Source organism: Petaurus breviceps, unplaced genomic scaffold (genome assembly GCF_028583685.1).
Source record: "Petaurus breviceps papuanus isolate PSGF00001 unplaced genomic scaffold, PetGlider_PUasm1.0 90977, whole genome shotgun sequence".
In the NCBI taxonomy this organism is placed as follows: Eukaryota; Metazoa; Chordata; class Mammalia; order Diprotodontia; family Petauridae; genus Petaurus; species Petaurus breviceps.
In genome coordinates, this window is record NW_027187391.1 from 34,126,702 (window position 1) to 34,150,224 (window position 23,523).

Here is a 23,523-nt window from a genome sequence, read left to right on the forward strand (position 1 = left end):
GAAATCCTCACTCTACAGTCTAGCTGAACTGCCTTCTTGCTGATCCTCACACAACATTCAATTTCCTATCTCCTTGCCTTTTCCCTGGTTGACCCCATATTCAGAATGCATTTGATCCTAAAATATGCCAGAGAAACATTGACTGCCTTCAAAGTTTCCCTAAAACACCTACTTGAGGCCTTTTCCCAATTGTTACAGCTTTCCCTTTCTACCTTCTACACCCTCCCAAATTAACTTCCTCACAGTTCCTGGCACATAGTAGATAATAAATCTTTACTGGTGGATTCTATATCTACTTTTCCACATTCTCCTTAAGTAAATTAAAGACAAAGAGCACAAAATGTGACCAACTGTTTGCATTAACAGAATGAAAAATGCTGAAAGTCTAGTGATATTTTATCAGCAGTTTAATATGAGCCATACAGGAAAAACGTAGTACTTGATAAGTATTTGGCAATGATATCAAACTCATATTGTATAGCACTCTGAAGCATTCGTATTATGTACTGCAAAGTTATATACATTATTTCAGTAATATCTACTTAGAGAATGCTTTCACATGTTTTTAACATCCCCAGGTTCCATGCTTTCATCTTTATCATTAACATCTTCATCCTTTACAAAATCAGATTGTAGCCTTCCATTTAGCAGATAGTTGAAACAATTTTAAAAGGACTAATTACTGTAAGCACCTATACTATGTGATGTGGATTAAAAGACACAATCGAAACAGTCCTTGCCCTCCAGAAGTTTATATAGGGATATGGTGAAACATAGAAGTTGAGATTTGGAAGGGATCTTTGCTGTTATCTAGTTCAACCCATACCCCAAAACATATCTTTATTAGAACATGCTTGGTAAGTGGCCATCTAGTTTCAGCTTCAAGACTTCTAAGGAGAGTCCATTCCTCTGTTGGATAGATGAAATTGTTAGGAAGATTTTCTAACATTTGGTTTAATTAGTCTCTTTGAAATATTCACCCATTATCCTGGTATACTATTTGTGGAAAACAGAACAAATATAATCTTTCTTCTTTTTAAATTATATTTTACTTATTTTTATAAATAAACCTAAGAAGCATCAAATAAAAGAGAAATTTTTGCATATATGGTAGAACAGCAAAAAGGATTGCATATGAAACCATATAATTCTACCTAACTTTTTCTCTTTTCTTTTTTTATTATATTTTTTTCAATTAGCAAAACTTCATTTTCTCTCCCTCTCATCCTACCTGACCCCTTCCCCAAATTGAGAAAGAAGGAAAAATAGAATCCCTGTTTCACATGTGTATAGCTGAGCAGAACAAATTTTGACTTTGGCCATATCCAAAAATAATGTCTCATTCTGCACTCTTAGTCCTTCACTTCTCCATCAGAAGGTAGGCAACATTTTTAAACTGTGACACTATGGAATCTTGGCTGGTTATTACGCCAATCAAAATTACTATTGTCTTTACAATATTGTTGTTATATAAATTCTCTTGGTTCTGCTCACTTCACTCTGTATCAGTTCATACAAGTCTTCCCATGTTTCTCTGGAACATTCACTTCACAACTTCTTAGAACAAAATATTATTCTATTAGGCTTATATAACTTGGTCAGGGGTTGACAGGCACCCCTACAGTTTTCAATTATTTGCCACAGAAAGATCTGTAATTTTTTTTTTTTTTTGGTAATGTTTAGTCTGTTTTTCTTAGGACAAATTCCTCCCTAATCTATTCTCCCTTCTCTTCTCTTTTCCATTTACCCTTCTGTGTTTCTATTGAGGGAAATGTATTTGTGTATCAAACTATGTGTGTATTCTTCCCTCCTTTGACAAATTTAGCTGTAAATGAGGTTCACATGTTAGCCACTTGCCCTACCCCCTTCCTCATTGTTTATGGAGACAGGGTACTTCCACACCCTGATTATGTAGATTTTCCTAAACTTCCTCTCTCTTTTCCCCATAAGAGTTCAGAAAGATAACTATCATCTCCCCATATTAGAATGTAAGCAGTTGATTCTTGCTTAGTAGCTTATTCATTCATGGTTACCTTTTTATGTTTCTCTCTTCTACATTTTTATTTCCAAGTTTCTATGCAGCTCTGAACTATCAGACAATGATTGGCAGTCCTCTATTTCATTAAAGAGTAAAATATTTTTCCCCTTATAGGATTATACTTAGGCTTCCTGGATAAATAATTCTTGGCTGAAAGACTATTCTTTGCCCTTAGGAATATCCTGTTCAAAAGTTCTTTTTCTTTATAGAAGTGACTGCTAAATTGTGTGGTGTTCCTAACTATGACTCCTCAGAATTTTAATTCTTTCTTTACAAATGCTTTCAATATTTTTTTCTTTGACCTGGAAGCTTTTATTTTGGAGTTTTTTTCAGGAACTGACTGGTGGATTCTTTGTATTTCCCTTTGTCCTCTGTTTTAAAAAGATATGTGCAGTTTTCTTTCAATATTTCTTAACATATTAAAATATTTTAATATTAAATTTTAATATTTCTTGAAATAGGATATCTAGACTTTTTGTTATGGCTTTTGGGGAGTCCAGTGATTCTTAAAATTTCTCACCTCAATCTGTCTTCCAGGTAGTTGTGTTTGTAATTTTGTAATTCCCAGGTAATTTTCAAAGAAGACTAAACATTTATGTACCAGTTACCAAACTGCATTGGTGAATGGAGTTTCATACTGGGAGTCTCCTATACCAATTAAGTCACAGATGCAGGACAGCAAATTACAACTGGGTACTTTTCAGTTATATGAGCAATTACATTATAGGTTATTCCACCCAATTTCATTAATAGTTCACTGTCAATCTCAAAGGAATGTGTTCTCAAATGGAGGGTGACATATATTGTCAATCATCATTAGCTAATAGGCCCCAGGTAAGAGAATTTGTTGCTATCTTTATTCCTGACCCAAGAAAGATTTTTTATGCTAATAATTCTTAAAGTTTTTTTTTAGAGGGCTAGGAACCCAAGTTCAACCAATCTCTTGAACAATAGCTCAAATTTTATTCAATGGACTCAAAACATTTCTTTGATAGTGAACAGCAGAGACTGATGCCAAAATTGGCACTCCATTTTTTTTTAATGGACTTTAACATTGCTTGGCTTCAGCATAAAGAGTTACTTGGTTTTTATTGAATAGGCACTACCAACCTGATAAAACAGGCCTTATTATGAAGAAATGTGATTTATATTTCAGCACTGAACCAGTTTCACAAGCCACTGAGCTTGAGTTTTATCTTTCTTCTCTAGTGAAAGGAATATCAGGACCATTAGAGGATATGAAACGTCAGCATATGAAATGTTAGCATAAATTTAATTTTAGTGGCACATTTCATTCAAGTTTAAGTAACTGGAAAAATACGTCATATGTAAAGATGCCTTTGTTAACCAGCATCAACAAACAGGGAAAAAGAGGAAAGTTGAATTTTTAGATTATTTGTGTATTCAGTCTTTCTTTCAGGTGCGAGGTTGAGTTGCATTATAGCAGCAAAATGTTTCCTTTTCTCCCCAATTTCCCTTGGAATATCTCCAACAAACAATCTTTTTTAGATGAATAGAGTGATGTAAAGGGTGAAGGAATAACTAATGAAATTAAGTACATGTTGAGTCTTATATAAAGCCAGCCTAAATCCCAATAAGTGTATCTATTCAAGGCAGACAGAAGTATTGTTCTTTTGGAAGCAATAGTCTTGGAAACAAAGTACATAATGACATCCTCCCTAGGGGCCTTTTACATGAAAGGGGGAAATATTCCTCTTCTTGCTTTCTAGAGTCCACATGTGGTGGGTGAGTAAAGAACTGTTAAAAGTAAAACTTGTGGTTATCTTATGTAGGAATGGCCAAGTTTAGAACTGACAACTTGCAGTAAAAGACCATCACATCCCAAAAGGAAAAAATAAAGGAGATGATATCCATCTTTTCCTATGCTTAACCCCGTTTCTCCCCCACCAAACCTTATTAAAAACTGTCACTCTTACCAATAAAAAGGAAAACACTGTCATTACTTGAGGTTTATAAATTCATGAACTTCTTATTTTCCTGAAAATCAAGCTGAAAATAATTTGCACATTTTCCAATGGGAGCCATTCAAATGTGCTTAAATATAACAGCTACAACTTGGGGAAATTTTTTTTTCCTAAAAGATTTGGCTTATTTCTGGACTGGTTTGCAAAAATAACAAGCAATTAAACCTACCTTTTCCTTCCCAGACAAATGGAAGACACAAAATCCATATGTATTTATATTTCATATTAATTTTAATGTCTGGCATTACTTATCAACTAATCTCATTCCTTGATGTTCATATTAAGGGCCAAAGATCACAATTCTGAATATTTGTGTCAAAGGGAAATAGAAAATTTGGTTTAATTCTGTCATAGCTATATTACATGAAATGTTAGCTCTTAGCCGCCAGATCCCAATTAGCTCAAATATTGGATCCTGTTAAGCATTATTTGAATTTGCACTGTATAGTTCCACTAGGCTGATCCCAATTACCACCGTTTACAAAATTATAACTCCAAATAGTGTGAATCTAATCACATTCACCTACTTCATCATTTGCACTAATTAGGACCTATCTGTAAATGTAATGCCAGTAGAATACAAGTTTCTTATTTTATTTTTTGCTTTTTGGAGGGCAATTGGGGTTAAGTGACTTGCCCAAGGTCACATGGCTAGTTTTTGTGTTAAGTGTCTGAGGTCGAATTTGAACTCAGGTCCTCCTGACTCCAGGGCCGGTGCTCTATTCACTGCGCCACCTAGCCACCCCTAGAATGCAAGTTTTTGACGAATGGGGGGAAAAGAAGGACATCCTATATGACCTTTCTACATAATAAAGACAAGACTATAAAAACTGAGACAATAATCATCTGTTTATTTAGCAAAATAAACTTGAAGGAAAGCATTTCTTCCCTTATTAAAAACTTAACCATCATATGTAATATTTTGCTTCTTATCTTCTTTGGTGTGGAAATCTACCTCAAAGTCACACAAATGACCTTTCTGTTTATCCTTTTGGCTGATAGCTTCCCCCCCCCCCATACAAAGGATAGCAAAATCAAACATGACTTTCAGTCACAATTAAATCTCCTATCCTGATGGTAAATAAGAGAAGAGAATTCATCTCAAATTACAGTTGGAAGTTTGGGAAGTGTTTGTCAGATGTGTGTGTGTGTGTGTATGTATGCGTGTGTTTCTATGTACATATGAATGTGTGGATTTGTACTGCCAAGAAAATTTTTTTGCTTCCTGGGAGGAAAAATATCGTTTGTTTTGCATGGTACTGTGGCACTCTCTCTTTTGCACATCTGAATATTAACCCAAGATGCAAATATTTGTATTTACTTATTTGTGTGTATATTCCTACACATGTATACATATATAGCATATATACACATATGTATATATGTGTGTGTAGACATATACATTTACGTATTATATCCCCTGTGGAATATGACCTAATTGAAAACAGGGACTTTTGTTTCTCTTTTTCTTTCTCCACTGCATAGATCAGTGCCTTGCACATCATAAGTGCTTGCTAATATTGGCTGAAGTGGTTGTAGTGGAGAGAATGTTGAATTCAGAATCAGAAAACCTGAGTTTGAATCCCAGTTCTGCCACTAACTACCTAGGTGACCTTGGATATGTCACTTTCTTCCTCTGGGCCTTGATTTCTACAAAAAAGAAAGGAAGGGATTTGGATTAAATGGGCTCTAAGGTCTCTTCCAGCTTTAGAGGTATGATTCAATAAAGTGATCTAATTAAAGCACTATTGAGACTACCTCCAGGGGAAAGAATTTTGTACTACAACACAGATTATGTTTCAAGAGTTAAAAATTCTCTTTTAGTCATGGAACAGTGTCTGAGTTGAATATCAAGTTCATGATACAAATTCATGGAACAGTGTCTGAGTTGAATATCAAGTTCATGATACAAATTCAGTTCTACTAATTATCCCCTTCCTCTTTTTTATGCCATGGTTAAGAAAAGTATAACTGCTTAATTCTGAATTTTTTGTTTCAGCTCAAAGTAATCATGCTTTGAATATTGTCATCAGCAAAGCAAAACACTTTTCCAAATGCTAGGGGATCATCAAGTGAGTCTTCATTTTCTGAAAGAAGTTATGCATGCCCTAAAAGCCTTATTGTTTCTCTCTCCCCTCTTCCTGAAAAGATCCTTCTCTTTCTCCTGCTCTCAGATTTCCTGGAATGCATCTGAGAAAACTAAATCCACCAAAAAAAAAATGCATGCCCTCTTAGAGCTTTTTGAGTTTTGCATAGATTCCAGGGATCATAGAACGGCTGAGCAGTTCATAGTAAGGAACGTGGCTAGCACTGAGACTGGGAACAAGAAGAGTACAACCACAGTAAGATGCAGCTATCAGCCAGAAGGATGGCATAGACACATCTTTGCCCATGCAGGCTCTGGGCCCTCTGAAAGTAAGTCAGTTGCATTGCCAGCATGACAAAGAAAATAGCAATGTTCAGGATGAGGAAAAGCCTGGTATAGGAAGCAGATATTGAGGGGGCCCTACTTCGGGCAGTTGTCACCATTTGGGCCTGCCCAAACTGGCCTCTGAATGGTACCCCAATTTTATGTTTCACATAGGAGACATCAGCAAAATCTAAAAGGTCTTTCATTTCTTCATCTTCATCTATAGGCGATTCTTTCTGTGCCAAAATCTGAGCTTTCTGTCGGATCTTCTTCTCATTTACTTCAATCTGTGCAAAAATGTCAGGGACAGCATCAATGAATTTGTAATGTCTGCCTGCCCTTCGGTTCTTCTTTGCCTTGCCTTGTAGCTGCTGTTTTCTTTGCTGCTGCGAGATTGCAAATATCCTATCAATGGCTTCCTCCGTCTGTCTCTTATCTGAAAACCTCAGCAGGCGCTCAGCAGTCTTCCGAAAGCTAGCTGTGTTACGGACACGGGACAGGATCTGCTTCTCCAGCTGCTGGAAAACTGGCTTGAAATGCTGAAGACTGTGTTCTACAATTCCAGCATAGTCCTTCACCTCAGACACAGGGGAGCTCTTAATGATGGCAGACTGATCAAACAGGATCTTTTGGCGATCTGCAATGACATGTACAAAGGGCGTCTGTCCAGCAGCCTCACCTGTCCAAAGGTATACTGCGTAAGCGTGGTCACTAGTGGCTATAAACACATCTAATTGTTGAGCATCCCCATGGAGGTTGAAACTCTGAACATCTACAGAGGGTCCTATGAAAAGGTAGGCTACCCTGGTGATGGGACTCCGGAGGTGCGTGGTGACATTCACATAGTTTGTTCCATTGTATGGATATCCCCGGGGGTACATCACTGAAGCAATGGTTGCTTTCTCACTATAGCCAGTATCATCCATCCAATACATCTTATATGTACCGTCTCTCTGCTTAATGGAAGCCCCATGGACACCATCCACCACAGTCTCCTCAAAAGGGACATCCACATTGTGAAAAAAGCTGGCTGCTGCCTCTAGGGGACTATCTTCTTCTAGGTGGATTTGGTCGACAAGGAGGAGGAGCTGAGGGTGTAACAGAATTAGGTTTCTCTGAAAATTCTTCAGCCTCAGCTGAGGGTTGTAGGCCCCAACTCCTTCCCCTCGTATAAAAACCACCCCCTCCTTCTCCAGAGCAGCGACCACTCTCCCCTGACAGTGCGCAGCCAAGTCATGTTTGTACTTGGACCACTTTGACGAACAGTCTTCTGTGACCTGACCCTCCCAGGGAGAGAAGCAGCTCTTTGATACACCTGGGGAAAACATGAGCACATTGTTGAAGAAGGTGTACTTGGGCCCATAGAGAGCCTCAGTGATGAAAGGCACGCCATTGGGAGCAAAGGTAAATGAGTTTTGGTCAGGATGCTCATGGCCAGCATTAAAATTTCTCCATCCTTTGATCCACTCTTTGTACTTGTTTCTATGGACAATGTCATAAATTGCACGTCCTCCAAGTTTTCCTGACTTGAAGGAAAGGAAAGGTCTATTGATCTCTGCAGGTAGGGCACTTCCATAAGTCACAACACCCCAGTCCTCAAAATAATGCAGTGTAGGGGTGCCATAATCCGGTGGAGGTACAGAACCCAGGCTGGCTTCATACCTATAGAAATGAATATTTAAAAAAAGAAAAACATCAACTTCAAAGTCAAACCGATGACACATCAAAGCACATGTAACTGGTGGGAGAATAATATACAAATATAAAGTGAGTATGCAATTATTGGTAGAACAATCTACAAACAAAATGTGCCTGGCACTGTCCTGGGCACAGCTCTAGGAACACTATGGTACAGTAAGCCACAGCAGTCTTTAGGGGAGTAACGTAGAGCAGATGCCAAAGTAGCAGAAGCTCAGAATTCTTTGGGGATCCCCTAGCAATCCTAAGGCCAAACAGGCAGCAAGGCAGTCCAGTAAATCTCAGCTTCTTTCCCAGAAACTTGAGAGCTGCTCCTACTAATACTGAATCCAGTCAGAACTTTTGGGTCTGAGTATATTCCCTAGACCTTTAGTTAGGGTTTGTAGTTTGGTGGAAATGCTAGGATAGGAACTATTAGCACCTGAATTACAATGAATAATGTCATGATGAGGTTCCATCATACTTCTCTCTTGTCTGATTTTTTTTCTCAAAACAAAGGTAGAACTTAGGAAGAAAGTGTATTGCTAAATGGCCAAAGCGCACTACACAAAGATGAAATTTCAGGGGAACTACTTAAACGTTTTAGATTTTTTTTTCCCTTTAGATTCCACTTCTTAGTCTGAATCTAAAGCCCCAGAGGAAGCAGCATGCTGAAGAAGAAGGAGCACTACCTTGCAAACTAGGAGACCCATGTTATGGTCCCAATTCTGCCCCTTATTACCTGTGGGACATTGGGCAAATCGCTTCATTTTCTGGGCTTCAGTTTCCTTTTATATTAAGTGAGGGGTTGGCCTTAATGGCCTCTAATGTCCTTTCCAGGCCTAACCTTCTATGATCCATTTAAGCTGCATGTAAATATTTTCAAGTTGTTACATAGCTGGGGGAAAAAAAAACTTCTTAGGATCATAGATTTAGGTCTGGAAGGGACTTTCAAAGTCATCTAGTTCCACTGTCTCATTTTACAAATGGGTGACATGGAGGCCTATGGAAGTTAAATGACATGGTTACAGAGAGTAAAGTGCAGAGCTAGGATTCAAAACCAAGGTCCCCTGATTCTAAATTTCGCTTTCTTTCCATTGCATCACATTGCTTTTTATGGGTTCACCAATACTTGCTAACTTTTGCTCAAGTACCTATGAATGACGTTCCTGGGATTTGTTGCCCCAGGGAAGAAGGGCTGACACATATCATCAGCTGTTCTTATTTTTCCTTCTAAACTGAAGCAACTTTGGGCGGAATTGGTTTTATGCTTATTTGATTCTGGATCTGTTTGTTGTTTTGGGATTTTTGAGTTTCAAGACAATTCAGCCTTTCCACATTTTTTCTCACGCATCCAGAACACCATGTATGCCGAATCAATGCAAATTCACAGCACCAGTCAAAACTATTCAAAACTAAAGACTTTCTTCCATCTTCCTGTATATTTCTCAAGCCATTGGAATTCATGTGTGTGCCAGTGGAGAGAAAATGGCTCATAGTTATCATTGATCTATTTCTCCATATGTCTTCACTTCAAATCCTCCTTGATTAGTTCTTACAACTTTGGTAAGTGGGAGACATTATTGAACAATTTAACATACTACCTATAAGTATCAAGAATTTTCTTCACATTGCAAATTAACACTGAAAATGTAAGTCAATTGGCAGTACCACTAATGTCTTTATTTTTCTCATTAATGGTTTAATGTATTTGTGAAACTTTGATAGAGAGAAGCTCACTACCCAAATGATGGAAAAAGATGTAATGGGTTAATAATTAAACCAATTCATTGTACTTAAAAAAAAAGTATTGGATGACAACAATGTACTTGGCAATCCATAAAACAGATGGTGATGTAGTGTTTACCTGGAGGCTTAACAGGTTATTTCCTGAAATCAAGGCAAATCAATGATGAATGGCTCTTATAGCAAAGTAACACTGTTGTATACTTTTTCTTAACCCTAAAAACATACTTAGAAACAAGTTCTTCAGAGTTAGGAAATTCTCATACTCCATTTGTCAAAACATGTTACCATATGAAATTTGTGATATTATACAAAAAAAGGTACCTCCAGCCCAAAACTTATTTTTTCCTTTTTGTACCCATATCCAAATGGATGTAAATCATAAGAGTGTGCTTTTCTCTCTGATAATGTGAACTAGGGAGAGATCTCCTCCCTCAAAAGAGAGGAAAGCAAACTTGAAAGGGCTTTTTTTTTTTTTTAAAGCAACTGGGGTTAACTTGCTCAAGGCTACACGGCCAGGTGTTTCTGGGTGTGGTGCTAAGTGTCTGAGCCCGGATTTGATCTCCAGGTCATCCCAACACTGGAGCCGGGGCTCTTACTCACAGAGCCACCTGGCCGCCCCATTGAAAGGGCTTTTAACACAAAAATTAGAACTATCTGAAGAGATGTTGGTTTTAAGATAGGGTACTGTATGATATCAATCATAGAGATGCTGCATATGCTGTGAAACATGGAGATATCAGTAAGATTAGTTGGTTTTTAAAAAAATGTAACTTGCATATTACATATTATATTACCCTCTTATTTTCTATTTTATCTTGCTTATTTCCTATTTATTTATATAGCTTGCTTTGTATATAGTTGTTTGCATGCTGTTTCCTCCATTAGATTGTAAGCTCCTTGATGTTAGGGATAGTCTTTTGCCTCTTTGCGTCCCCAGCTTTCAGTACGGCGCCTGGAATATTGCAGGTACTTAATAAATGTTTATTGATTGACTGATTGATTGCCAAAACCATATCTCTTTGAAGACAATTCAATGTGTCATACCAGAGAAATTCAGTGTGCAAAGTACACCAGCGCTGCCCTTTGGATGCTGTTCCTGGACCTTCTATCACTCGGTTCTGTCGAATCTGATCTGCCAGCCAATTGCCACTGCCATTACGCATGACAAATTTATCTAGAAACACCAACTGACTCTCTGGCCCATAAAACCAGTTGTAATTTGAGTCTGCAATTGCCACTGTTCTTTGAAAACCTGAAAGGGTGGGGAGGGAAAGATTGAAAGAGTAAATCAATAAATATTAAAAGAAACCTATATGTAGAAAATAAATATTTCCTGCTGCATTTATTATTTAATTCTCTGGGAGCCACATTAGTCTAAAAAAAAGATTTATGAAATTACCTTTATACATACATATATATATATATATATATATATATACACACATACACACACACATATACATATACACAGGTTCTATTTGCTGACATGGCTACATGAATGCTATGTAAATATTTTGTTTACATAAAGCCCAGGAACTTATCTACTTTATTAAAAGTTAAGAAATTAAGGCTTTGAAGTTTGTTTTTGCTTTTTTAAAAATTGCTACCAAGTCAATCTACCTATCTTTTGGCAACATGTTAACTGATGATTGTGCTTCTGTTTACCTTTCTCTAAAGAAAGGAAGACTAATAGATGTGAAGTGAGAAATAGGAAATGTGAACCTACCCGAGCTCTTCCATTTTTCTGTGCTTCATTTCCTCATCTGTAAAATGGGGGTAATAATATCTGCCACACAGGGTTGTTGCAAGGCTTGAATGAGTTAATGTATTGAAAAGTGCCTGACAAACTTTAAAGTACTGTGAAAATGTCAGTTATTATTGTCCTGTCGCTAAAATTGACCAAAGCAAGGGATTTTGACGTGGATCATTCTGTACCACAAATTGCAGGCACACCTTGCAATCACCCACTAAAATTATACTGTTACTAAACAGATCAATTCTCCTAAATGATAAGATGAAAGAACTGACTGATAGACTTTCATCAAGCATTATATCTCTCAAAGATACAATCTTAAAAAACTATCTCAATACAAAAATTGACCAGTCAGTAACCAGAACCTAGAAGGAAGACCTGTGCTCACTGGTATGTGTTCTTTAGCTTTCTGCCCTTAATCCCATGGGTCCGACTGCTAAATGCAGTTGGAATTTTTCCTTTGAATTGCAAATGTGGGCATTTCTAAGAGATTGGGAGAAGGAATAAAAAACAAAGTAGAATAGATTAAGGATTATATACATGTGCAAGAAAATGAACCCATCAGTTTAAGTGCTTGTTTTTCATATATATGTGTGTGTGTGTGTATGTATGTATATGTATATGTATATATATGTATATGTGTATATATGTATATATATGAAAATTACCTTGGGTATAGAAAACCAAGATGGTATACACAGAGAGAAAAGATGTTCTTGGTTAAATTTTTTTCTTTTAACTTGCCTTTTAACCTTCATTTAATCTGTGCTTTGAAAGGTCATACCATTATTGTAATTTTGCACTTGTCATGAACACACATACATCAACTTTAAAAACATCCTGTGCTTATATATAAAATGCATTTATTCTTGAATGTACCACTTTTGCTTAAGAAGGCAAACATCCTGGAAGAGTATGTCCCCATAACCCTAGGGCTTCATCCTTCCCCAGTATGTGTAAGTAAAGAATTTGTTTTAATGGAGAAAAATGGAATTCTTTAGCTAATAGTCATTACTGTTACTCATTTCTCACCTCCTTTGTGAAACTCACCTGGAAGGACTGTTCTGTACATGAAGGCAAAGTGTTGCTTAAGCCAAGGGTGACTGAAGTGGTTGATATCAAAATGCCTCTGTACCAGGAACATGTACTGAAAGAGGGACCTGGTTGTATAGCTGCCATAGGCGACTCCTTCATAGAGGGAGCCATCTGTGACTTCTCTAAGTAAGACCATAGACTTCTCCATGATGGCCAAAACTTGTTTGGTCCACAAATAGGCTTCCTGAAGATAACCTAAACCAGAAAGATGCATGGCAATGATAATTAATTGACAAAGAAAAATTTAAGAACAACAACAAAACCACACTTAAGGCATCAAGTGGGAGAAAAACTTACTGCTTCTGCTAAATGAGTTAAATGGACTAATCTATGCTATTTGCATTTTGTAAATTTCTTATGCCAACTGAGTCTAACAATCATTTAAACGCCTACTGTATGGCAGACACTCTGCTTAGTACTAGAGATACAAAGCAAAATTCTAACACCATTCCCACAGTATTGTAAATATTCCTCATTGTTTTTTGAATTTCTGAGAATTTAAGTAGGATTTTATAATTTATAACAACAAATATTTATGAGGAATATTCAGAAAATGAAGATTTCTGTGGTTCTATCAGTGACAAGCAGAGCCCAAATTATCATTTGTTGTGTACGTTACAGTCAAGATTCCTTCAATGTATGGATTATATTAGTTGCTTCCTGAAGTCCCTTCTAACTCTTAGAATCTGTGATTCAATTTGGGGACTTCTTTCACAATCCCTCTGTACCTTAATTTATAGTCAACACGAGCTGTTGTAGCTGGAATAAACTCAAATTGACTGTCAACTCAATAAGAAATCTCTCTGAACTTAGGTTGGTCCTTTGGCTATAAACACACACTCTTTTATCAGGCTCATACCTGAGGCAAAACATCATTTGTGATGTCATTGGTCTTCTTCAAAATAACAACAACAAACAATAACACCCTGAAGCCTTTCCAGCTTATGCAAATGTATTTCAATGCATAGCCTTCAAGAAACCAGGGTCACCAATACATCATAATGTGACATCCCAGAAAGCCCTTAATTGAGAATACTACTATTTCCACTGATAATATATGGTCATGAGCAGTATGTGGCTTTACACTTATGAGAAAATAGTCATATATTAAGCAATTATTGCCCTAAATTTCACTAAATTAGTAACAGTAACTGAAAATACCACCGCCCAACCTTTTTTTTTTTTTACCATATCATACAAAAATCAATCATGTTGTTAATTTTACAAACTTAATGACAATTCACTTGCATTGACAGTGGAAATGGAGAGGTACATGGCTAGTGTAATAATGATGCAACATATTACCAACAAAGATCTATATAGGAGAAACACTGTTAAAGAATGTTATCAGAGTGATATATAACTGAAAAAGGAGAAAGATTTGTCATGTAGTGAGAGTAAGGGAATTGACAGACAGATGGTATGTTCCACAGGTATCCAAGCAATATCAAGAGATCAAGAAGATTTCCCCTGGCATACTGGGTGTACCTCAGAATCACACAAGATGAGGAAGCATGGAGATGGAGGAGTTGTGATTTTTCCAGACAGGGAGAGTATTTATATCAAAGGAGTCATAGACTTTCTACCTAGACTAAGGTAGAAAGACATCAAAGTATCAAAGAAGGGACTTCACTATGATAATACTAAACCTAAATTGGCTTCTTGAAATGGGATTCTACCTGTCTTTTCTGTGAGCCTTCTGAAATCTGCTTTTCTTAATGCCAAGGTGTAGTTCAGACTACTCTCATCTCTATCACAAACTTTGAGATGATGTAATCCCTTTCCCCTTGAGGTTTAAGTAGATTATTCCCAGCAGACCACTTGGTTCCTGTTTATTGGTCAGAATCAGATCCATGACAGTCATTCCCCCCTTGTTGCTTTCTCTACTTTAGTGTAGAATGAAATTACCACTTAAAAGCAAGTTCCAGTTGGATAATTTAAGTTCCACATTCCTACAATATCATGTCTCTTGGACTGGTTCAGATTTGTGTACCAGTTACTTCATCTATTTCCTCCTTCCTCCTAGATGGTCTATTATATATTCTCACTCCAATGTTATCTTCTTCTGTTGCTCTTCATTCAAATATTTTTTCATCATGCTTCATCCCTTCTTGGATTTTACCATATAAATGAATATATAACATATGTATTTCTTTTTTTTTCTCTTAACATAATATGCTACTCTACAACCTTTATCTATTTTGTTCATTTTGACTAATGTATATACCAATAGAGGAAAGGCAGCATAGGGGAAGAGAGTACCTGCCTGAGTCAGGAGGAAAGCTAGTTAGTGACTGAAAGAAGGTTCAAGTTCCATCTCTGATACATGTAGGCTGTTTGACCTTGGGTAAATCACATAATTCCTCATTTTTACTTCCCCCCAATCTCCCCAGAGCATTGGACTACATAGATAGAGAGGTTTCCTTCCTGAAAGTTTCTTATACTAATGAAATACTCATATTTCAATTATGAATTCCATCACTCCAATTCTCAGTGATACTTCCGAGGATTAAATTTGCCTTTTTCGATTAGGCTCTCTACTTCACTGTATTACCCATCCTCGGTTCATTTTCATACAAGAACTCAGTATTGTTTTTCTTTTTATATTGTAACTACCATATTCTTCTTAGCATCTGGATTGGAACATTTATGTGGCTGGTTTGCTTTCTCTCTTTTCAGTGTAACATCTCAATGTGATTGGATTCATAAAATTCCAAGGAAATTGTATTTTTAATGAGCCTTTGTTAGGTGCCCTCTTCACTTGTCCAAATCTATTATACTTATATTTAAACTATGATCGAGAAATCCAAATCCCTTTCTCAGAAACCATTGTCTCTTAACCAGTTGATCATTTCTGAAAATCTCATCTGTTTTTTAAAGCTTCTACCTTCAAAAGGTAGTAATGATGAAAACATTACCTTCCTCTTTGGACAATGGTGGTGACAAACAAAATGTCTTACTTATTTTTCTAGGATCCATATAAGCTACTAACTCTACTAGTAAAATTTTCTTATATTATGATTTTAAAAATATATTTTCATATACAACAATTTCTAAGATTATGACTAATTACCTTAGCTTAGTGAGATTTAGAATGCAAGCTTCTTGAGAGTAGCAATTGTTTCATTCTTTGTATTTCTATTCCCAGCACCTAGCATGGTGCCTAGAAAAGAGTAGGTGGTTGGGGCAGCTGGGTGGTGCAGTGAATAGAGCACTGGCCCTGGAGTCAGGGGGACCTGATTTCAAATCTGACCTCAGACACTCAACACACACAAAACTAGCTGTGTGACCTTGGGCAAGTCACTTAATCCCAATTGCCCTGCCTTCCCCCCTCCAAAAAAAAAAGAGTAGGTGGTTAATAAATGCTAGCTTGATTGGGAGGCACTGTATTCCTATATGAGATTAGATGGATACCCCAGTCTTCCTGATGGAGACTTAGGACACATTCTACACTCCTGAGATTTGCGGAGGCCCTAGTTTCAGAAGCAATACTTCTATACTTCATTATTTAGGTTGGATCACTTCTATATTTAGCTAATCACTTCCAGTTCACATTGATTCTCAATGGCTTTTTTTTTTTTCTGGAGAGGGCGATTACTTCTGACCGTGTCCTCAGTTTCTCCTATTGCTGCATGTGCCATATTCAGGAACTAGTGCTATAGTCAATATATTAGTATATTGTATGTCCTTTGCCCTGAAGAAGCTAATAATCTAGTAAGGGAGAAAGAAAAAGCACACAGAGATCAAAATGTCCAAAAGAGCTGGTAATTCTCCATATGAGCATATAGAGCTGTATTTGCATTATATACTAAAGGCAATTCAGCAAGCAGCTTCTGTTCTAAAAGCAATAGCATCAGGTGATGCTTTTTTTTTTTTAAAGATTCAAAAAACATTTTTTATATCAAATCTATCCCTATTTTTTCTATTGAGGAGAAAAATGATGGTCAGAGAAGTGAAGTAATTTAGCTAAGGCTGCACAGCTACTTAGTGCCAGAGAGAGGACTAAGAATAATAACAACAGCCTACTATGCTCCAGGCACTGTGCTGAGTGCTTTACAATTATTAGCTCATTTGATCTTCCACACAACCCTGGGAGGTAGGTAGTACTATTATCATCCCCATTTTATAGATGGGGAAACTGAGGCAGGAGTTGTGATTTGCCTAGGGTCACACAGCTACTAAGCATCTGAAGCTGGATTTGAACTCGGATCTTCCTGACCCCAGGGCCAGCATTCTACCCACTGTGTCACCCAGCTGCCCCCTAACCTAGCATTGCATTCCAGCGGTATTTCTGCTATATCATGTTGCTCCTTTTATGCTGGACCTTGAAATTTATTGTATTCATCAAGAGACAGAAAAAGAAAGAGCAGCCCTCCCTATTTGTATTTTCCTGATTATTATTTTTATATTTAATAAATATTTATTATTATTTATAATATTTCCTGAATATTAAAATTAATTTCCATTCCCAGGACACACACTGTAGATAAGGGACAAAAAGGTAAGTTGGACTGAGATAAAATCCTCAGTATGAATATTGTCCTTGAGAATATCCAAGATCTTAACACATTGACTTTTTTCCTAAGTGTTCTTTTAATAGTTTAACAGTTTCATAGGATTGTGACTTCATTACTTTAATAATAATCGAAACAAAAAGAGAGTCATTTACAGAACTCCATAATGGATCCCAGGCACTGAATTTGTCATGAAGACCTAAAGTTCAAATCCTGCCTCAGATACTTACTAGCTGTGTGACCATGGGCAAGCCACTTAACCACTCTGGGACTTAGTTTCCTCATCCATAAAAAGAGGCTGGAGTCAATGGTCTCTAAGGTAACTGCCGGTTCTAAATCTATGATCTTCTTGTTGGTTCAATGAGTCCTCCCTAGAACAAAGGGGAATGAAAGTCTGGCAGTCATACTGTAAGCTCAGGTTGTATGTCTACAAAGGAAAAGTGAAGTGGTATGTTGATAATTATCTAGTGAGCCTGAGTAGCCTGGACAGCCAATTTAAATCACTTCTAAATGAACTTTTTAACCCCAGGCAGCTGTCTTCACTGCCAGAATTCGTTGGATAATTGCCAAATCTTCCTTTGTTCTGACTATGTAGCCTAGGGAAATCACAATAATACCATATTCAGTGGATTAAAGTTAGTCTAATTAACCAAAAAATGAGAAAAATAAAACTTTGAATTAGCTAGGACATGTCTCATGATGACCCCAGGTCACAAGCTTGGTTAGGATCTGAGTACCAAAGTGTAGCATAAAGATTACAGTAAGCAGTCAGAATCATTCCTGCTTAGGAAATGGCAAATAGGATGAGTCCAGGCATCATCAATCTATGCCCTTCTCTGAATCTACCACCCACCTTGATTCATCAGAACCAGGCTTCCCGTCAGCAGGGCCATACAATTGGTAGGCTGGTGATTGTGCAGGTATTGAAACCCCCATCCTCGGCGGTAGGATGTTTCATACATATATCCTGAGGCATTGGCAATCACTTCAAGAAACCTCTCCTGTTGGGCCTTGCTCAGGTAGTTGAACAGGAAGTCATAGGCAGTGGCAAAACCAACCAGAGAGTGAGCAAGGGGAACCTCGTCCCAAGGAGCATCTTTCACTAGCCTGCAAAAGAGAAAGCAGGGTAATTGTAAAGGCCTAATTCCCAAAAGATTTCATCATATTGTTATAGAATTTTATAAAAGTTATAAAAGTTTATAAAATTATAGAATTCTAAATCAATATTTTATGTAAAGGGTTTAGGAACATGCAGCCAAATGCTATTTCTTTATTTTCTTTTTTGCTTTTTTTTGGAGGGGCAATTGGGGTTATGTGACTTGCCCGAGGTCACATGACTAGTTTTAGTGTTAAGTGTCTGAGGCCAGATTTGAGTTAGGAGGACTCAGGTCCTCCTAACTCCAGGGCCGGTGCTCTATTTACTGAGCCACCTAGCCACCCCATGATACTTCTTTAAACAGAAAGTGTTGAAAATGAATATCTAATGTGACCACAGTGAACACTTTCAGTCCTTGGACTTCTAGGTTATTTTTTAGTGAGATAGAGGAATCAGTTTCGTGTGTGTGTGTGTAGAACATGCAGATGCTATTCAAAATTGCCCTAATGTACCTTCTGTGGGTTTTCACTCTTCCTCTTGGAGAGCTGTCTTTGAGAAATAAAAAATTATTGTTTACTCAGATGATTTGCTTGTTGGATTATTCTATATGTGTAATAAATGTAATAAATGTTTAGCATTCAAAAAGTATGTATGAAGCGTTTACTATATATGCCAGGTACTATGCTAAGAGTCAAGAATCAAAGACTAAAGGGGAACTGTCTCTGTCTTCAAAAAGCTTATATATTTTATAGGGGAGCACACAATATGTACATAGAAAATTAAAATAATATTAACATAACATATGATATGTATTAATATAACATAATAGTTAACATAGTAGAATATGATATATATTAACGTAATAATATATACAAAGTAATTTTTGCAAAGAAAGTGGGAGAATCACAATGGGATTCTTGTACAAGGTAGCTCTTAAGTTTAGCTCTGGAGGAAGCTAAGTTTGCTAAGAGGCAGAGGTGAGGAGGTCATTTGAGACATGGGGCCAGTCAAGCTGTGCAAATGCCTGGGAGATGGAATACAGAATGTCACGTGTGAGGAACTGTGAGGCTTTACCATCTGCCCAGCCAGATTGAGACACAGTCCATAATTTGTTACGAAGGGTTTTTTTTTTCCTCAGTTGAGGTAGGGGTGGGGGTAGGAGGAGGGGTTCTGTAGTAAGAGGGAAATGTGATAAAGCTGCCAAAAGAAAAAAAAAACAGAAAAAGAAAAGGGGGTCATTGAAACATATTTTTTAAATGAAATGAAAAGAGAAGGCTAGAAAGAAATTATAAGCAGACAGCTTTGAAAGTTACATGTTGAATCTATCATGTACTTAAAAAGAAAAGCAGCCTGAGTTTTATGGATATGCAGAATTTCAAGTACAATCCTCTCTTTATATGAAAGGATACATTCCACCATGTATATGAAAGTTCTCATTTTGGTTCATGTTTGTTAAGTTCAAAAAATTTTTTTAGTGGCTGGGCTCAGGGGGGGTAAGAGGGGAGGTGAGGGGGTGGGGGGGCTTTCTTTTATTCTATGCCCTCCAGACCTTACCTTACATTTAGTCACTACTCTCTGGACTTCCAAAGTTGTTGCTATATTATTTGTCAATATACCCTAAAATTCATTAGACCTTTCCATTCACTCTGCATCTGAACCTTCTTTTTTTTGTGCTATTTCTCTAAATTAGGATGTGAACTCCTTGGGATCAGGGACTGTCTCCGTTTTTTACCAGTATCCCCAATACTTAGTAACACATAATAGGAACTTAAATCATTCATTCATTCATTCATTCAAGAGGGCCAGTTTGGCCAACATACAGTGTGTATGGAGAGCAATATTTAGTGAGCCTGAGAGTTTCAAGTCCCTAATCTACCATTATTGCTAAATAGATAATTTTCAACAATTGTAATCAAGATGAGAGCAATGACTTTCTGCTGCTAGTGACCTACCAATTCTGATCAAGCTGTATTTACCATGGTCAGTATTACTGGTTAATAGCTGAAAGGCTAGTAAGTTACTTAATTCAGAGCAGTAATTTCTGTAATTGCTTTACATAAATAGTCGTAAGCAACAAAGATCTTTAAAACCCATTCAGGAACATTTTAAAAAACATCCTTTCTGTGAAAATTTTGAGTTCCTAGGAATGGTATTTAACTTGGTCCCTCTATCCTTTCCTTTCTTTCTCCCACAAGCACTTGAAGGATGCCTACTACATGCAAAGCACCATATAAGGAACTGTACAGGACCGAGAACAAAGGTACAAGGGGACGTACAAGACAGTCTCCTCACTCTCTGTATGGGGTGGCTAGAGCAAAGAACCTTAACTCAGGAATTTCCCATATGTCTATCCATATTGTCAATAGCTGGTTAGCACTTCTGTGGGACGTTGGGGCTAATAAGGCTAAGGTTTGTGAGTGGAATTACCACATATACCAATAAGTTTCACTCTGTTTCGTGGTCACAGCTGAACCAATCAACTCTACTTAGCTGTTTTTCCAGTGTTTGCTATTAGTCATAAGAGGGACTAGGTATAAGAGAATGATACATTAATTCCAGCCTCTTGGAAAGAAACATTTTGGAGCACACACCTTACCATCAATGGGTAAGTAGCACCATCTTTAAAACATCATAGCATTTAAGAGCACAGTTAGAATCCCTCTGGCCCTGAGGTTCTTAACCTGCAGTTCATGAATTTGATTTTAAAAAATATTATGACAATTATATTACAATAATTGGTTTCCTTTGAAATTTCATGTATTTTATCTTATGCATTAAGAATACTATTCTGAGGAAGGAGTCCAGAGGCTTCAGCAGTTTGCCAAAGGAGTCCATGATGCTGAAAAGATTAGGAAATCTTGATACCCATATAGTGAGGTCCAGAGTGATACGATGATTTGTCTAAGCTCCTTGACAGTAAAGGCAGTTTTATTTTTGTTCCTCTATCCTCAATGTCTAGCACAGTGCCTAGTACATAGTAAAGGCTTAATAAATGTTTGTTCAATTTAATTGAGTCAAGACTGGAAACCAGGACACCTGATTCCCTATACAGTTAACTTTGTACTATACTGTGCTGTATTCCATATACATATATGGACATATACATACACCCATACATAATGGACATAACATTATACATTTTATATGGAAAATAATATATAAAGAAGGAATGTTATATCTCATATCGACATATATGTGTATATGTGTGTGTGTGAACTCTGAATCTGTGACTTCATGATCTTAAGGATCTCAGAAAAGGAAAGTCCCTCTACAAAATTGGGTTGGTACCTTTTCTGCATTTGATAGTCCTAGAGCTCTGAAAGTTTAAATGATTCACCCAAGGTTACAAAGGCAGAATGAGTCTGAGGCAGCATCTGAAACCAGGTCTTCCTGGCCAAGATTCAAGGTCAATATTCTATACATTATATCATGTTGCCTGACCTCCTGTTTGTCTCTTACCATATACCATGCCTATCCATATGTGTATAATATACACCCATTTATATATAATGTAGATTGAACTTTGTCAATCCAATAAATGCATATTACTTTTGACTAACCAAAGTAGTTATTTTAGTATTTCTACTGTAAACTATTTAAAAGTAATAATGCAATTATAGGCATATGCAATATATACAAAAATTATTATACGAAACTACGTTTTATAACCACATTGCTTCAAAGCCTCCACATGGTGACAGAAACTTCTTGCAATACAATAAACTGATAATATAACAGAAAAATTTGGACAGTTCCATTGTTTGTTGTGCTAGGATCTTCCCTGTCAGTGTTACCAAATATAATAGATATAATTATAGGTTCTCAATTAATAATAAGCTTTTAAAAAGTACATATGAGCTCTCTGAAAACAATAGCATATACACCTTCAAATTGGAAATCAGTATGTAAAACACTGAAGATAAAACTGTTATATGTCAAGATGTTGTTGTTTAGTCATTCAGTCGTGTCTGATTCTACACTGGCAAAGATGCTTTTGTGGCTTGCCATTTCTTTCTCCAGTGTGTCCCCATTTTACATATGAGGAACTGAGGCAAATAGGGATTAAGTGACTTGCCCAAGGTCACACAGCTGGTAAGTGTATTTCTCCCTGAATCCAAGCCTGGTGCCCTATCCACTGAACCATTTTGCTGACCCCAATTCTCAGGATACCAAGGCAATAATCTTGCTCCTAGCTCATTCAGAGCATCACAGGATTTAGGATTGGAAGGATTCTTTAAAATCATGTAGTTTAACCCCCTTACATTATAGGAGAGGAAGTTCAGGCCAACTAGGTTAAGTGACTTCCTCATGGCCATACATATATGGTAGAACAGTAGAAGAGGTGCCTGGCAGATTTGGAGTCAGAGAACCTGAGTTTTAAAGCTCATTTCTGCCCCTTTCCTCTTTGGCAAGTCACTTAAGTTTTATGAGTCTTAGCTTCCCCATCTATAAAATGAGGAGATTGGACTAGAGGACATTTAAGATTCCTTACAGCTCTAAACCTGTGATACCAAGTTGCAGAGTTGAAATTTGAACAAATGTCTTAAGTTCTCTGTGCGCTGATGATGGAAAACACAGGTTATATGCCCACCTATCTCACACATGCTTTAAAAGAATGAATTTAAAGTGGAAGACGTAATACAAGACTTCAGATACAGAAAAAAGCTCAGTTTCCTTCAGATAACACTAGGTATAAAATTAATATGGTAGATAAAGTTATTCAAGTCCTGAAACTTAAGGTCTAATAGCAGTTGTTTCTATGACCATACGAAAGGTATACAGATGGATCAAACATGGGACCTGGCAGCAATCTCCTGAAAGAGGCCTGAACCAGATTAAAATATAATTGGAAATACTTAACAAAATAAGCAAAAATGTAGTAGAATGTAGTTAATATTAATGTTTTCTAAGTCAATATGTAGCCCACAATATTTAACAAAATTAGTAAAAATATAGTAGAATGGAAATGACGTTAATATGTGGTTTTCTAAGTCAATATGTAGCCCACAATATTAACAAAATAGAAAATAATCCAATATAACAGAGGTATGGTTAATATGTGTTTTTCTAAGTTAATATGCAGGTCATCTGATTTAGTGGCCCCATTTTCATTTTGATTTTGACACCACTGGTGCAGTAGAGGAAGAGCTGGATATGGAGGCAGGAAGATGAAGATTCAAGTCCCACTTCTGACATATATTGACTA

At 36.9% G+C, this 23,523-nt stretch overlaps 1 protein-coding gene across 4 annotated transcripts in view; it reads right to left on the reverse strand.

Moving 5' to 3' along the window:
• Positions 1–4,854: 4,854 nt before the first annotated feature.
• The window catches only part of DSE (dermatan sulfate epimerase), a 67,732-nt gene continuing 49,063 nt past the window's right edge, over positions 4,855–23,523 (reverse strand). For 2 of the 4 annotated variants that reach the window (XM_069077007.1, XM_069077009.1), the window contains 4 exons: positions 18,075–18,328; positions 12,663–12,902; positions 10,904–11,111; positions 4,855–8,095 (listed from right to left, as the gene is read on the reverse strand). In XM_069077007.1, coding sequence (XP_068933108.1) covers positions 6,328–8,095; positions 10,904–11,111; positions 12,663–12,902; positions 18,075–18,328 — 2,470 coding nt within the window. In that variant the 3' untranslated portion in view covers positions 4,855–6,327. Of the gene's footprint in view, positions 8,096–10,903; positions 11,112–12,662; positions 12,903–17,458; positions 17,593–18,074; positions 18,329–23,523 lie in introns of those variants that run through there. The other 2 variants (XM_069077008.1, XM_069077010.1) reach the window with 2 other exon arrangements.